Here is a 16,833-nt window from a genome sequence, read left to right as displayed (position 1 = left end):
CAAAATAAGTTCAGTGTTCTCTGAAACCAGCTTCCCTTTTTCTTAGCTGTGACTCCACAGAGTCTTTAATACAATTTAGCATTAATCTTCAGAGTACTCTGCTTGATACAGTAGGAGGGCAATGTCTCACCACTTGTTGTAGTTGATTACTACCAACTTTCTTCAGCAAATTAATAATCAGTCCCTCTTTGCAATCCTTTGGTGGTTTCTTCTGTCCACATCTTCTCAAACATGCAGTAGATTTACAGTGGTGTCAATATCTGCTTAACACTTTGAGTGCCATACCCACAATATTATGTTGCCTTCAACATTGAAAAGAATGCCACACCTGTAATATTACAGCACAACATTCAAAGAGTAGTGCTATGCCCATAATATGAGTTTGGATGTTCTCACTAACATGCTTTGCCCATAATATTATGGGCATGGCCGAATTTGCAACATAAAAGAAAACATAATATTACAGGCATGACATCAAAGTGTTAAGAATATCAGGTGCAATATTATCCTTTCCTGGAGCCTTCCCATTCTTTATCTGCTTGAGGGCTATTTTGATGTCAGCCTTAATTCGTGTGTTTACTTTGATTCTCTCAGTGGCATGCGACACATGCCATTGTCTCATCCCCTCTTCAGGTTGCTCTTTGTTCAGTACTTCAGAAAAATGTTCTCTCCATCTTCTAAGCTGGTCTACTTCTGCCATAAACAATTGACCACTCTTATTTTTTACAGGCCTGTTCTAATTGAAACCTTTTTAAGACAACATTTGAGTGATTCTATATAGTTGTATAGCATCACCCTCACTGCAGCTGTTTCTGCTCTCAGAGCTTGATAATTCATCCACTTTTTTTGTATCATTACTCACACTTCTCTTTTCTAGACTCAGTAGCTGTGTACTCAGCTTGTATTTGAGTTTTTCTATTGCCTTGTTTTACTCATTTTTAGTTTTGCTTTTATATCCTTCCTACAGCTGATCAAATTCAGTGTACTTTCAGACATGCAGTTGTGGGTTTTATGGCTATAGTGATGGACCACGCACCAAAAACTCTAACTTATTACGATAAGACACTTTTATTACGGTTCGTATATTTACAGAAACACAAGAAAAACAATGCACAGTTTCACGACATGTGTATCACTAGTCAAGTCGCAGACGGGACTGCCAAAGAAGCTCGAGTCTCCAAAGACCGTTTACTCTGCGCTTCGCTTCGCCAACGAAGAAGTTACTGGCAGTCGGACTGTCGCCACAGAAAAAACTGGAGTGGTTGAGTCGTGTCATTGACATGCTGTTGTAGGACTGCACCGATTGCGAAACCACTTGCATCCGCTGTAATTGAGATGCAGGCGTCTGGCAAAGGATGGGCAAGAGTGACACTACATGCTAACGCTGATTTAAGGTCTTCAAAAGCTCTCACCATGTTGTCAGACCACGGTACTCGGCGACTGCCTGAGGTTTGTTTTCCGGCCAATGCATCAGTCAAAAGGGCTTGAATTGCTGCCACCATTGGCTGGTTACGACGGTAGAAATTGACAGTTCCTAAAAACCGGCATAATTCGCGAAATGACACTGGGAGGGGTAGCTCACGAATGCAGTCAACCCACTCCTGCAGGGGGCATATACCATCCGAGGAGACTGTGTACCCCAGAGAAGTGACGGCGGTTCAGCGGAGTTGTGACTTGTCATTATTGATCTCGACTCCGTTACGTGTCAATAAGTCCTGTATTGTGGCCAGGTGGAGTTCATGTTCCCTGTCAGAGGGGGAGAAAATTAGTATGTCATTGAGGTATGCGTAGCAATATGTGCAGTTAAAGAGAAGTGAGTCTATAAAACGCTGCCAAGTTTGGGCCGCGTTTCTGAGACCATAAGGCATGTAACAAAATTCGTACAGGCCAAAAGGTGTGATTACTGCTGTCTTTGGGATGTCACTCTGTTCCATTGGTATCTGTAAATATGCCTTGCGGCAGTCCAAGACACTGAAGATGCATGCTCCGCTAAGTACTTGCGCAAAGTCTTGTATGTGAGGTATCGGGTAATTGTCTAATACCGTCCGCGCGTTGAGGCGACGATAGTCGCCGCAGAGGCGCACAGTGCCGTCCTTTTTGGGGACTAAATGTATGGGGGAGGACCAGTTACTGTCCGATGGGTGAACAACGCCTGTCCTTAGAAGTTCCTCCACTGCGGCTTTAGCAAGGCATAGTTTATGTGGTGGCAGTCGGCGCGCTTTATGGCGCACTGGAGGCCCATCTGTCGTGACAATTTTGTGTGTCGTGCCATTCGTGATAGTGTTCAGCTTGGCTGGCGAACTCATTCTGGGGCCGTCGTGAACAGGGATCAGTAGTACACAAGAGTCACTAACCTGATGTGCCAGGGAAGCTGTCTGCTTCGGTGACGACAAAGTTCCACAAGGTGCATCTCCGGTGTCAGGTGGTGGCCGCGTTGGCAGGCGTTGTACGAGTTGTCATGCCTCGGTGAGGGCTTGCATTGCCGATGATCTGGCACAGTTCCGTTCGGCATTGTGAGCATGGAGATCATCGACTAGAGGGCGTTCGGGCTGGAGATGGGCAGTGGAAATTGTGAGGCTGTCCACCAATGAAGAGCACTTAATGGGAGTGGTGTCCAGGTCGTCGGGCAGCTGGGGGGGGGATGGGGGGCTGAAGAGGCGACTGAACATGCAATGTGCGTGGATGAGGTGTGGTGCAATAATGCGGCTGACTGAAGATCTGGAGACAGTCCGAAGTGGAAAAAGAAGTCGATGCCTAATACTGGATCTTCGACATCAGCCACTTAGAAGGACCAAGTGAACTGTTTACCAGGTATGAGTTCAATAGGTAACTTGGCCAAACCCTTGACACGAAGTGTCGACTTATTTGCTGCTCGAAGGGACAGTTTGGTTGGTGTCGTGTCCTTTACAGAAAATGTGAGAGGTATGACACTAACGTCTGCTCTGGTATCAATGAGAAAATACCGACACGAACCTACATCCAAGGAGTACAGACGTCCTCGTGGGGTGGGGGATCTGACAGAATGCAATGTCTGTGGGCGCCCCTGCCTGTATCCGTGGGCCGTGGCGCCTACTGCGGCCCGCGTGCGGCGTTTGGGAACGTGCAGGGTGGACGGCAGTTGCGAGCGGCGTCCCTGAAAGTCATGTGAAACCAGCATATGTATGAGTCGGCTGTACTCATCCCACCAGGCGGGGGGAAGGTGGGGCAGGCAGGCGCTAGCCCGGTTGGGGTGGTGAGTGGCTGTTGCCGACCCGCTGGTGGTTCCCAGTCTTGGCTGCTAGGTGGCTGCTGTTCCGTGTGCTGTCCGCAATACGCACGCGCATGGCCTCTACCGCCCGACAGTGGAAGTATACCCACAGGGTTACCAACCTCGGCGGTGTTAGACACTGTGCTGCGCGGAGGAAGGTGGCTGTGTCGAATAATGGCGTATGCCTGGTTCGCCAGCCGTAGTTTATCCTCGAGTGACACTGTGGTATGTGGAATCAAATGTAACTGTAGTTCTTGCGGCAGCTTCACCAACCACAATGCCCAGAGAGCTAAGTTCGGCAGGATCTCGGTACCGACTAGTGCACGCAAGCGTTGCCACACCTGTGAGGGTGTTCTGTCGCTTAAAGTCTCGTCATAAATTATGTTGTGAATAGTATCGGCTGGTGGACGAGAGAGCCATTTGATAAGTATATTTGTTGCTCTTAGGTGGGTTCAGCAATAAGTCTCTGATGAGGTCAGGGTGGTCATGCAGGTGGTTCACTAAACACACGAAACGGGTGCTGTCATCCGCAATACCGCGTATGTCCAACATGTTGTCCACCAAGGTAAACCACGTCACTGGGTTGTCCGGTCGTAATGACGGCAGCTTTGGAAAACAGCCAGGGGCCAGTGTTTGCAGGGCTGTAGGAGAGGCACGAAATGCATGGGGATCCTGCACGGTGTTCACTGGTGTGAGATGGGCCTCAGTGGTAGGCAATGTGTTGCGTTGAACGTCCATTAGCTGTGTAGGCGAGACATGGTATCCAGTCCTTGTAGGCACAGAATCTGTACGGCCACACGACAAGCACGGCGCGGCAGACGTGGGCGGGTCAACTGCCGGTGCAGCTGAAATCTCGAGCAGAGGTGCGAGATCGTGATTGAGCGCCGAGTGACGGGGCGGAACCACAACAGGTGCGTCACCTGAGGTGTGCGCGGGGAGGCAGGATGGATAGGCATATAAATGGTCCGGCATGGTTGGCGCGAGTGTCCCTACAACCGCCGCGAAGCGGGACACGTTAAACGGCGGCCGTGCATGTGGACCCAGAAACTGGCCAGCCGCGTGGTCCATGTTGTGCGGTAGAAACTCGGGGTTTACGGGGTCCTGTGCTGAAGGGGCATTCTGTCGAGTGTAGAATGCCAGAGAAGGTGTCCGCAATGATGTGTACAGCACCCGTTGTGGTATGCCGGCAGAGGTTAGAGTCATCCGGCCAGGCGAGGCAAACACGGGAGATACGAACATTCCCGGTGTATTAGTGGCACACGGGGTGAAGCGTTGCGCTTCACAGTCGAATGTCCATTCTGCGGTCGCGGCGTCGTGCACTGCCGTAAAAACTGGAGACTGCGACATTGTCTATTGGCGCGAAAGCGGTGATACACAGCGAGCAACTGCAACGTATTTTCGCAACTCGGGGTCACCAATGTGGGTTTTTATGGCTATAGTGACGGACCACGCACCGCAAACTCCAACGTATTACGATAAGACACTTTTATTATGGTTCGTATATTTACAGAAACACAAGAAAAACAATGCACAATTTCATGACACGTGTATCACTAGTCAAGTGGCAGACAGGACTGCTAAAGAAGCTCGAGTCTCCAAAGACCGTTTACTCTGCGCTTCGCCGGTGAAGTTACTGGCAGTCGACTGTCACCACACAGTCTTTTTTAAAGTGGTTTTTAAAGCCAAGGACCTGTTCACTCACACTGCAGTAGATGTCTGTAACCTGAGTCCATGTACCATCAACATTATATTTTTATTGTTTTCCTGTGCCTCTTGGAGTGGCTCGCCATGGCTTTGTAGCTCAGTGTGGAATTCTTCTAGTTTTGCTGTTATTCTAAGATTACCAACGTCACCTTCTTTTCAGTTTTTCATAATTCTTGTTTGTAGATTTTATTTTCAGTTGAAAATTTGTGACAATAAGGTGATGATCATTGCCAAATCAGCTCCATGTTTATTCCTCGCATCCATCAGTGGCCTTCTAAATTTTTTGCTTGGCACTATATGATCAACTTGATTTTCCTTTCTGTGGACAGTCAACACCCATGTAATCTTGTGGCAATTTGTGTGTGAAAATGCTGTACCTCCAATCACTAAATTGGGATTGGCACGAAAATTTGTAAACGTATTCCCATTTTGATTCATTTTTCTAATACCATGGTCTCCCATTACACTCCCAGGCCTTCATTATCATTTTCAACTTTTGCTCTCAAGCATTCCATAATAATCAAGATCTCCTGCTGGTTCTTTTAATGATGTCATTTAAGAAGTGATAAATCTCTTTTTTCTGTACATCTAAGGTTTCCATGTTTGTTTTTTAAGCATGCTGTCTGCAGTCTTTCTGAAACCAGTTTCCATTCCATAAGGCTCCTTTTGTTCTGTCCATTAACAAAAGTGCAACACCACTTATGTGCTCTGTATCTTCTCCAGTGAGTCCAGAGTATAAAAAGGTATATCTGTCTCACTTTTGGATTTCTCCACGATCTACCAATCTCACCTCATGAAGTCCAAGAGTGTCCAGTGTCCAAATGTAACTTAACATCTCCTCTGTAACACACACACCTCCTCACAGAACGCTGCTTTAAAGTAACACTGTCCATGTGGGCAAGGATGCTTATGTGCTCTGGATCCAAAGGATTTTGCTGGTGGTAGCTTAGCTTCCAGCAGCATCACACACATTGGTGTGGCCAAAGGGGAGAAACCAGACATAATGTTTCCCACCAATAGCCCATTGGTCCTTTCCTCCTGTCCTAAACCTATCCTTATGCTGTCACTTTCCTTTCATCATGAATCATAAAAAGGGTGGGGAGTAGGCGGGACTCTTAGGTATAGAGAAGCCAGCCACCCAAGGGGACTAAACAATTAAAATGGGCAAATTTGGAGGCCCTGAGATGGCAGCCCCACCACCAGACTAGGTGGCCATGAAATGTATTTGCAGTTGCAAATATGGACAACCATCAGCCTATAATGGATTGACACCAATGAAAATTTGCATTGGACTGGGGCTTGAACATAGATTTCCTGCTTATTGCGAGTGGTCTTCTTACCATTAGGCTATCCGAGCATGATTCATGGCCAAACCACTGGCTGCTGTGGTCAAGGGGTTCTAGGTGCCTCAGTCTGGAACCACGTGGCTGCAATGGTCACAAGTTCAAATCCTGCCTCGGGCATGGATGTGTGTGATGACCTTAGTTTAGTTAGGTTTAGGTAGTTCTAAGTCTATGGGACTGATGACCTCAGATGTTAAGTCTCATAGTGCTTAGAGCCATTTGAACCATTTGAGTGGCCAGACCCAAACGTCTGTATGTTGTCAGTCATCAAGCATGTCTCTCCAGCTCGAACTTGTCCATTCACTATGTATGTTCCCTTTAATTGAAAGTCACTTGCCTAGTGCCAATGAATAAATTTGATATTGCAATGCCTGTGTTGTTCAGAATTATGATGCCAAGATCCTTCGGACATGCATGCAGGCATGTGTGTCCCTTTCATGGGAATATACATAATGAATGTACACATGAAGGCTGTAGACAAATGGTTGATGAATTATAAAAGTTTGGGTATGGCCATAAGTCATGCTCAGATAGCCTAATGGTGAGGTGACCACTTGTGGTAAGTCGGAGATCCAGGTCTGAGTTCTGTTCTGGCACAAATTTTCATCGTCATCATTCCATTATACAGCTGACAGTTGTCCATATTCACAACTGCAAAAAATATTTCATGCATTTCCTAATGGCTGTGCCTGTTCTGTTGGACATGCATACATGTCCAAAGGACCATTGCATAATAATTCTGAACAACACAGGCACTGTAATATCATAGACTAGGGAGCTGTGGGCCACTCGCTGGCACTCACTAGAGTACACAATTAAAGAAATAGCAGAAAAAGACAGCCAGACAGAATCAAAGTTGATGACTTTCAGCATGAACAGGGCAACAAAAATAGGCCTCTGGAATGTAAAAACATTGAGTGAAGCCAGTAGACTGAGACATACTTAGAAGCTTTTTAAATCATAGTATGTTACAGAGTGTGCACACCTGAATATACAACAGACATATTCAGTGCATCTCAAATTGAGTAATATCTGCTGACTGTCACAGAAATCTTATAAAGAAATAAGAGCAGAAATTACAGTAGTTTATTGGGTTGATGCATAAGTGCATAGCATTTTTCATAAGTTTAATAAACACAACAGATATACTTAACAGAGACTTTAGTCACCAATAATATATTCTCCTTCATTGTTTACAACCGTCTGCCAAAACTGGAATAACCTTTCGATTCCATGACTGTAGAAACCATATGATTTTGAGGCAAAGAACTCATTGAGCCATGTTTGGAGTGCGTTTTCATCTGGAAAGTAAGTTCCTTGAAGGTTGTTCAATAGAGAGCAGACAAGGTGAAACTCTGAGGGTACAAGATTAGGTGAATAAGTTGAATGTGGAATGACTTCTCAGTCCATCTGCTGTTGTGTTTCTTGCCATCGTAGCAGAATGTGGGTGGGTGTTATCATGGAGAAGCATAACTTCACACACACAATCTTCCTGGTCATTGTTCTTGGATTGTGTCAGTTGTTGACAATAAATGTCAGCTGTCAGGATTACACCTCAGGGATGCACTTCATAGTACACCACACCATCACTGTTCTATCAGCTGCATAATGTTATATTTTGCTGATGTGCCCAGGTCTTTGTACAGGGAGTTGCTGCTTTGTTTGGCCTCAACTATTCCTATTGTTTTGTTATGTTTGTCTAAGTAGCACCAGTAACAATATATGACAGGAATGGTCAGTGTTGTTCATGAGCCAACTGATGACAAGCAAGCAGAGATGCACATAAGGTAACCCCCTGATTTTTGTGACTTTGTTGTAGAGCATGTGATACCCATAAACTTGAATTTTGAATCTTCCTCATTACATACAAATGTTGCACACTGATGGAATGATCAAATTTCATAACATTTGCCAGTTCTTGAGTACACTGACATGTATCATTGTGGATTAATGCATTTAAAGCATCTTCATCAAACACCAGAGGTCTTCCTGAATGTAGAGCCACTAATGTCAAAACGATACTCCTTTTATATATAAAAAATTCATTATCACATACATGGTGCAAGTGTATCTGGCTGCCTCCCCTGCTGTCACCCCTCTATTGAACTCTGACAGAAAGATATCTCAGAAATGTTCTAAATGTTCTGATTTATCCACTTGGCACTTACTATCTTCAAATAACAAAATGACAATATGTAAACTTGGATAGCAACAGTGAACAACAAATAAAAAATGACAGTTGGTAAATAAACCCATAGCAACTGGAATAGCAACATGCAAACCAAAAATGCTACAAACTTCTACAGCAACGTAATATGTTAAGATGGAGTCTAACATTTAACTAAGAACTGCATTAGTAAAGAATTCAGTTTACAAGTATTAAATGTTATTTGGCAATCAGGAGATATGTTTAATGACCTTCAAATATGCAAGGAAAAATATTTAACCACATCTTGCCAGGATTTTAGAATTAATAGATTTTATGTGAAACACAATTTAACTCACTTAATGCTTTGCAAAATGTACATTTCCTTGAATTTTTCATATTGTATATCAGACAATGAAAGATGAGACTAGAAGCACAGGAAGATGAGCCTAGAAGCACATTTTACAAAATAGGTACTAGATTTACAAACATTTTTATGTATTAAGAGTAAATATTGTGAAAATTAAGAAATAATGCTCCTCTATATCAAATAGAAGAAACCTAAAATTACAGGATATATTTTCACTCCTTAGAGGAGTGTGCACTGATTTTAAACTTCCTGGCAGATTAAAAGTGTGTGTCAGGAAGTTTAAAATCACCACATTTGGCTGCAGAGTGATAATTCATTCTGGAGATAAGCTTCCAGACTGTGGCTATGCCATATCTCTGCAATATCCTTTCTTCCAAGAGTGCTAATACCACAAGGTATGCAGAAGAACTTCTGAGCAGTTTGGAAGGTAGAAGATGAGGTACTGGCAGAAGGAAAGCTGTGAGCATGTCTTTAGTCATGCTTCGATAGGTCAGTCAGTACAGCACTTGCCCATGGGAAGCATAGGCCCCAGTGTAGCACATAGTTTTAATCTGGCAGGATGTTTCAACTTAAAATTGAATGATTATTTCTTGCAATGATATTCACATTATCTTTTCCTCTTTTGTTCCACTGCCAGTTGTACTTCCATAAAATATTCACAGTTTTTTTTTAAAAATGTAATAAGCTTTTAAAGTTATGAAGTACATTAGTTCTGTTTCTGATCTGCTTACAATTCTCTTTTCTTTACAAACTTATCACGACTGATTTAACAGAGATTCATAGCACTTTCCAGCAATGCTTGGGTAAGTGACCGTAGAGAAGTACAATCTACAGACTGCACTTGTGAAGCACCAATGTATACTACATAAGTAATATAATCACAATTGTATAACATTACATCCAATTCATTTTTCCTCCCTGTATTACATTTAAAATTTAGTCATGATGAGATAAAAATTGTTGGATCTCATACTGTATCAAACTGATGTTATACTTGAACCATAGTGGAATTTCAATTCTGAATCATTTTTTCCTTCCATAGATTACATGTTACAATGATGTTGGAAATTTCGTGTTTACAGTTTTATAAACACATAAAACAATTTTTTTAGAAATTTGTCACTGATATATGAAAACAATGTTTTTTGTAATAATGTTTTGAGAATAATTATAAATAATATGCAATGATGATATGTACTGAAGAGCCAAGGAAACTAGTACAAATGCCTAATACCATGTAGGGCCCTCATGAGCACCCAGAAGTGCCACAACACAACATGGCATGGACTCCACTGATGTCTGAAGTTGTGCTAGAGGGAACTGACACCATGAATCCTGCGGGGCTGTCCATAAATCTGTAAGAGTATGAAGGGGTGGAAATCCCTTCTGAACAGCACGTTGCAAGGTGTCCCAGATATGCTCAATAATGTTCATGTCTTGGGAGTTGGTGGCCAGCATTTACTCAGAAGAGTGTTCCTGGAGCCCTTCTATACCAATTCTGGAAGTGCGGGTTGTTGCCTTGTCCAGCTACAATTGCCAAAGTCTGTTGAATGCACAATGGACATGAATAGGTGTAGGTGACCAGACAGGATGTTTAAGTATGTGTAACTTGTCAGAGTCGTATCTAGACATATCAGAGGTCCCATATCACTCCAGCTGCACATGCCTCACACCATTACAGTCTCCAGCAGCTTGAACAATCCCCTGCTGGCATACTGGATCCATGAGGTCATGAGGTTGTTTGCATACCTATACGCATCCATCCACTTGATACAATTTGAAACATGACTCATCAAAGCAGGCAACATCTTTCTAGTCATCAACAGTCCAATGTCAGTGTTGACAGGCCCAGGTGAGGCATAAAGCTTGTGTCATGCAGTCATCAATGGTACACGAGTTGGCCGATGGCTTGGAAAGCCCATATTGATTGTGTTTCATTGAATGGTTCGCACACTGACACTTATTGATGGCCCAGTGTTGAAATCTGCAGCAGTTTGTGGGAGGGTTGCACTTATGTCATGCTGAACGATTCTCTTCAGTCATCATTGGTCCCATTCTTGCATGATCTTTATCCGGCTGCAGCAGTGTTGGACATTTGATGTTTTAGCACATTCCTGATATTCACGGTACACTCATGAAATGTTCGTATGGGAAAATCACCACTTCATCGCCATTTCTGAGATGCTGTGTCCCATCGCTTGTGCGCCGACTATAACGCCATGTTCAAACTCACTTAAATCTTGATAACCTGCCATTGCAGCAGCAGTAACTGGTCTAAGAATTGCGCCAAATACTTGTTGTCTTATATAGGCATTGCCGACCACAGCACCATATTCTGACTGTTTATATATCTCTGTATTTGAATACACATGCCTACACCAGTTTCTTTGGCATTTCAATGTACATTAATAGCCTGCATTCATTTGTACTGCTGAAAATACTAATATATTTAGACAAAATGAAAAATAATTTTTTAGGCCATATATATTGTGAAAACACATTTAAATCATATCTCCACCAATATGCTTAGTCTATATGTCCTCTTCAGTATTTCAGTATTTTCAGTACTACACTTCATTTTCCATTTTCCTTCTTTCAGGAAATTTGTTCCCTTGTGAAAAAGAAAGTGTTTTACTCCATTTCCAACTTAACATGTACTTTTGTTCTATGGATTTGCCTACAAGTACTTCTTAACCTTATACCAACATCCAGAGATGAGTTTTCTTGTGAAAGTGCTCAGTTCCTTTATGCTCTTTATGCAAAGTGGCAGCCTGTAATTTCTGCATTTGCAGGGCCCTTCCTTTGCTGCAGATGTGGTAGTTTCCTGTAGTTCTTGTGTGGTGGTCTTGTAATTCTCTGTTTAGAAGTGTTGTACAATTTATGATTAAAAGAAATAGTGTCTCATATATGTACAATCCTGGTACAGTTAATATTTTAAATTCTTTGAATTTGTTTTTGCAGGATTCCCATGGTGTTAGTTTAGCTATGCATCTGATGGCTTTCTTTTTAAGTTTTAGGATTCTCTGAATGTGTGCTTCTGCTGCTCCTCCCCCTGCTGGAATACAGTGCAGTATGTGTGGGAAGATAAGTCTGTAGTACTTTTTTTTTAGGAAGGTTGCTATGTCCACCATACAGCACACTTTTTCATTCAGAATATATTTGAACTTATTTTTTGAAAGATCTTATCACTGTGCTATTCCCATGTCAGAAATTTGTCCACCTCAATTCCCAGGACCTGTTACAGTCCGTTTGTTCTTAGTGTCCATACCCAATGCTCAGAATAAATTCCTCTGAGCTGTTAGTTCTCTTTGTTTCAAATTTTGTAGACATAGCTTTCTTCCTGTTGATCAGTAAATTATTTTCTCGAAAATACCATTCTGTCATTTTGTGGTTCTCACTGGCTCTCTTTTTCTGAATCCTTCTCTGAGTCACTACGTACCAGTAAAGTTGTTCATCAGCATACATTCATCTACTGCAGTAGGCATATCATTTACACACACACACACACACACACACACACACACACACACAAGTAGTACTGATCCCTGAGCTGCTCCACATTTTACATCCAGAAAATCAGAGAAAACATTTTGCTATGTATTTCTGAATTTATGTTTTATTTTGACACACTGTTGTCTGTTTTCAACAAAGGTTTTTATAAATGTCTGCAGCTTTTCCTCTTATGCTATTGCAGTCTAATTTTTCTATACGAATTATATGACAGACAGAATCAAAAGCATTTGTAAGGTCTGAGTATATTCCAGACACTTTCCTTTGATGATCCAGAGCCTCAGTGATGTATATTATGAAGTTTGCCACTGCAGTCTTAGTGGATCTCCCCTTTCTAAATTCATGTTGTGCTTCATTTAAGATGTTACCTTTCACTACAAAGTTTATAATTCTGTCTTTAATCAATGCTACTGCTATTTTAGACAGAACAGTTGTGATCTTTATGGGTCTATAGTTATCTGGATCTCCTTTATCCCCTACTTTAAGTAGTGGTTCTATCTTGCTTTCCTTCATTATTAAATTTATCAGGAATGCCAGAGGCTTTGCAAGATACGTAGCACAGTGTTTGATCATTTTTGCTGATATGACATCCAGACCCTCCGTAGTTTTAGTTTTTAGTGCTCCAATTCATCTGAAACTTCCAGTTCATCTGTAGGGAGTAGGTATAGACTCTGAGCCAGCCTTTTCAGAATTTCCATGCTCTTTGGTACTGATATGTTTGGTTTTAGAAATTTCTTTGCTATAGCTATGTGGTTCTGATTGAAGATTTACACACTTGTGGGCCCGTCATTTATTTCCCCTCCTCTGTCAATATTATATTTGTATCTTTTAAGACATGTGACTCTTTTCTGTTCTCATTTATGTAATTCCAGACAGCTATAGAGATGTTATAAGATGTTTGTATTTCAAATTTTTAGTGGCTAGACTTTGCCTCTCTTATCATTGTAGTGTATGCTTTCTTCTTGCACCTGTAGACCTCATGACAGTTATGTCCTTTGTCAGTTCATCTCTTGCTTTTTTGATTTCTGTGGTGTACTATTTCTTGTTTGGCTTATCCCTAATAGTTCTGCATATTTTAGGACAAGTTATATCTATGTAGTGTCTTCCTACATCAAAGAAAGATTCCCAGATCTTTTCTACACTGGCCTCTTTGTACACATCATCCTATTTTGCTGCTTTTAGCAAAATTTCTAGTCTACTCAGATTTCCAATTTAGCCCCTATGTTTTCTTCACTTTTTGTATTATCTCAGAGTTTGCTTGTTTTTCCAATGTGGTCTTCAACAACAGTATTTATAACCTGAACTTTTGGTCTATATGGAGGTATATTTGAAAAACATGGCCTGTATATCTTGTTGGATTTTTTACTTGAAACTGGAAATTGTGTGTCCTCAAAACCTCATGAAAATTTCTTGTGCCTGTTTTACTTGTCTGGATATCAATTAAAAGTTGAAAAGTTAGCATTTTATTTAACTGGCCAAGACCTACAGACCACCCATCTGTAGGTTTTCTGGCTACCATGAACACACATTGTATGATTTGAAACCTGTTTGCTTTTTCTTCACTAAGTTTTTCTAATTCTGTAGCCTTCCTGTCTGTGTCAGTATTATTTTTTCTAATCAGCATCTTTTTCTCCAATAAAACTTTCACTAATATTCACTTTCCTATGCAAATGAGTACGAATTAATATTTTTCTGGCAGTACAAACAAATCTATATTTTCATAAACTATGAATAAAAAAATAGGGCTGTGGGTAAGCTACTACAAACAGCATAGTGAATGCATTATTGTGGCCGAGATAGACACGAAGCCCATGCCTACTACAGTAGTACAAGTTTATATGCCAACTAGCTCTGCAGATGATGAAGAAATTGATGAAATGTATGATGAGATAAAAGAAATTATTCAGATAGTGAAGGGAGATGAAAATTTAATAGTCATGGGTGATTGGAATTTGATAGTAGGAAAAGGGAGAGAAGGAAATGTAGTAGGTGAATATGGACTGGGGGGCAAGAAATGAAAGAGGAAGCCACCTGGTAGAATTTTGCACAGAGCATAACTTAATCATAGCTAACACTTGGTTCAAGAATCATGAAAGAAGGTTGTATACATGGAAGAAACCTGGAGATACTAGAAGGTATCAGATAGATTATATAATGGTAAGACAGAGATTTAGGAACCAGGTTTTAAATTGTAAGACTTTTCCAGGGGCGAATGTGGACTCTGACCACAATCTATTGGTTATGAACTGTAAGTTAAAACTGAAGAAACTGCAAAAAGGTGAGAATTTGAGGAGATGGGCCTGGATAAACTAAAAGAACCAGAGGTTGTACAGAGTTTCAGGGAGAGCATAAGGGAACAATTGACAGGAATGGAGGAAAGAAATACAGTAGAAGAAGAATGGGTAGCCTTTACGGATGAAGTAGTGAAGGCAGCAGAGGATCAAGTAGGTAAAAAGACGAGGGCTAATAGAAATCCTTGGGTAACAGAAGAAATATTGAATTTAACTGATTAAAGGATAAAATATAAAAATGCAGCAAATGAAACTGGTAAAAAGGAATACAAACGTCTCAAAAATGAGATCAACAAGAAGTGCAAAGTGGCTAAGCAGGGATGGCTAGAGGACAAATGTAAGGATGTAGAGGCTTATCTCACTAGGGGTAAGATATATACTGCCTACAGTAAAATTAAAGAGACCTCTGGAGAAAAGAGAACCACTTATATGAATATCAAGAGCTCAAATGGAAATCCAATTGTAAGCAAAGAAGGGAAAGCAGAAAGGGCGAAGGAGTATATAGAGGGTCTACACAAGGGTGATGTACTTGAGGGCAATGTTATGGAAATGGAAGAGGATGTAGATGAAAATGAAATGGGTGGTTATGATACTGCATGAAGAGTTTGACATAGCCCTGAAAGACTTGAGGCGAAACAAGGCTCCGGGAGTAGACAACATTCCATTAGAACTACTGACAGATTTGGGAGAGCCAGCCCTGACAAAACTCTACCACCTGGTGAGCAAGATATATGAGACAGGCGAAATACCCTCAGACTTCAAGAAGAATATAATAATTCCAATCCCAAAGAAAGCAGGTGTTGACAGATGTGAAAATTGCCGAACTATCAGTTTAATAAGTCACGGCTGCAAAATACTAACACGGATTCTTTACAAATGAATGGAAAAACTGGTAGAAGCTGGCCTTGGGGAAGATCAGTTTGGATTCCATAGAAATGTTGGAACATGTGAGGCAATACTGACTCTACGACTTATCTTAGAAGATAGATTAAGGAAAGGCAAACCTATGTTTCTAGCATTTGTAGACTTAGAGAAAGCTTTTGACAATGCTGACTGGAATACAGAGAGCGAAAGGCTATTTACAATTTGTACAGAAACCAGATGGCAGTTATAAGAGTCGAGGGACATGAAAGGGAAGCAGTGGTTGGGAAGGGAGTGAGACAGGGTTGTAGCCTCTCCCTGATGCTATTCAATCTGTATATTGAGGAAGCAGTAAAGGAAACAAAAGAAAAATTCGGAGTAAATATTAAAATCCATGGAAAAGAAATAAAAACTTTGAGGTTCGCCGATGACATCGTAATTATGTCAGAGACAGCAAAGGACTTGGAAGAGCAGTTGAACAGAACGGACAGTGTCTTGAAAGGAGGATATAAGATGAACATCAAGAAAAGCAAAACGAGGATAATGGAATGTAGTCGAATTAAGTCGGGTGATGCTGAGGGAATTAGATTAGGAAAAGAGACACTTAAAGTAGTAAAGGAATTCTGCTATTTGGGGAGCAAAATAACTGATGATGGTCGAAGTAGAGAGGATATAAAATGTAGACTGGCAATGGAAGGAAAGCGTTTCTGAAGAAGAGAAATTTGTTAACATCGAGTATAGATTTAAGTGTCAGGAAGGCATCTCTGAAAGTATTTGTGTGGAGTGTAGCCATGTATGGAAGTGAAACGTGGATGATAAATAGTTTGGACAAGAAGAGAACAGAAGCTTTCGAATTGTGGTGCTACAGAAGAATGCTGAAAATTACATGGGTAGATCATGTAACTCATGAGGAGGTATTGAATAGAATTGGGGAGAAGAGGAGTTTGTAGCACAACTTGACTAGAAGAAGGGATCAGTTGGTAGGACATGTTCCGAGGCATCAAGAGATCACCAATTTAGTACTGGAGGGCAGCGTGGAGGGTAAAAATCGTAGAGGGAGACCAAGAGATGAATATACTAAGCAGATTCAGAAGGATGTAGATTGCAGTAGGTACTGGGAGATGAAGAAGCTTGCACAGGATAGAATAGCATGGAGAGCTGCATCAAAAAAGTCTCAGGACTGAAGACCACAACAAACAACAACATATGTAAAGAGGTATAATATCAGCACAAGACTGTTTGCCAGATTGCTGCAGTATTCATGTTGATTTTTTTGTTAGCCCTAACGAAAAATAATGCATGTATGAACAACCTAAAACATTTAAATACTAACTATTAGGATTGATTGGTTGGTGGAGAGG

At 41.4% G+C, this 16,833-nt stretch overlaps 1 protein-coding gene across 1 annotated transcript in view; it reads left to right on the top strand.

Annotated features, from left to right (window-relative positions):
- The window catches only part of LOC126456045 (anoctamin-4-like), a 204,925-nt gene that overhangs the window by 56,672 nt on the left and 131,420 nt on the right, over positions 1-16,833 (top strand). Inside the window, exon 6 of the mRNA XM_050091800.1 lies at positions 9,584-9,613. Within this exon, the coding sequence (XP_049947757.1) occupies positions 9,584-9,613 (30 nt within the window). The remainder of the gene's footprint in view (positions 1-9,583; positions 9,614-16,833) is intronic.

This window comes from Schistocerca serialis, chromosome 2 (assembly GCF_023864345.2).
Source record: "Schistocerca serialis cubense isolate TAMUIC-IGC-003099 chromosome 2, iqSchSeri2.2, whole genome shotgun sequence".
In the NCBI taxonomy this organism is placed as follows: domain Eukaryota; kingdom Metazoa; phylum Arthropoda; class Insecta; order Orthoptera; family Acrididae; genus Schistocerca; species Schistocerca serialis.
The sequence above is the reverse complement of the archived record's forward strand: the minus strand, read 5'-3'. Positions and strand labels throughout refer to the sequence as shown.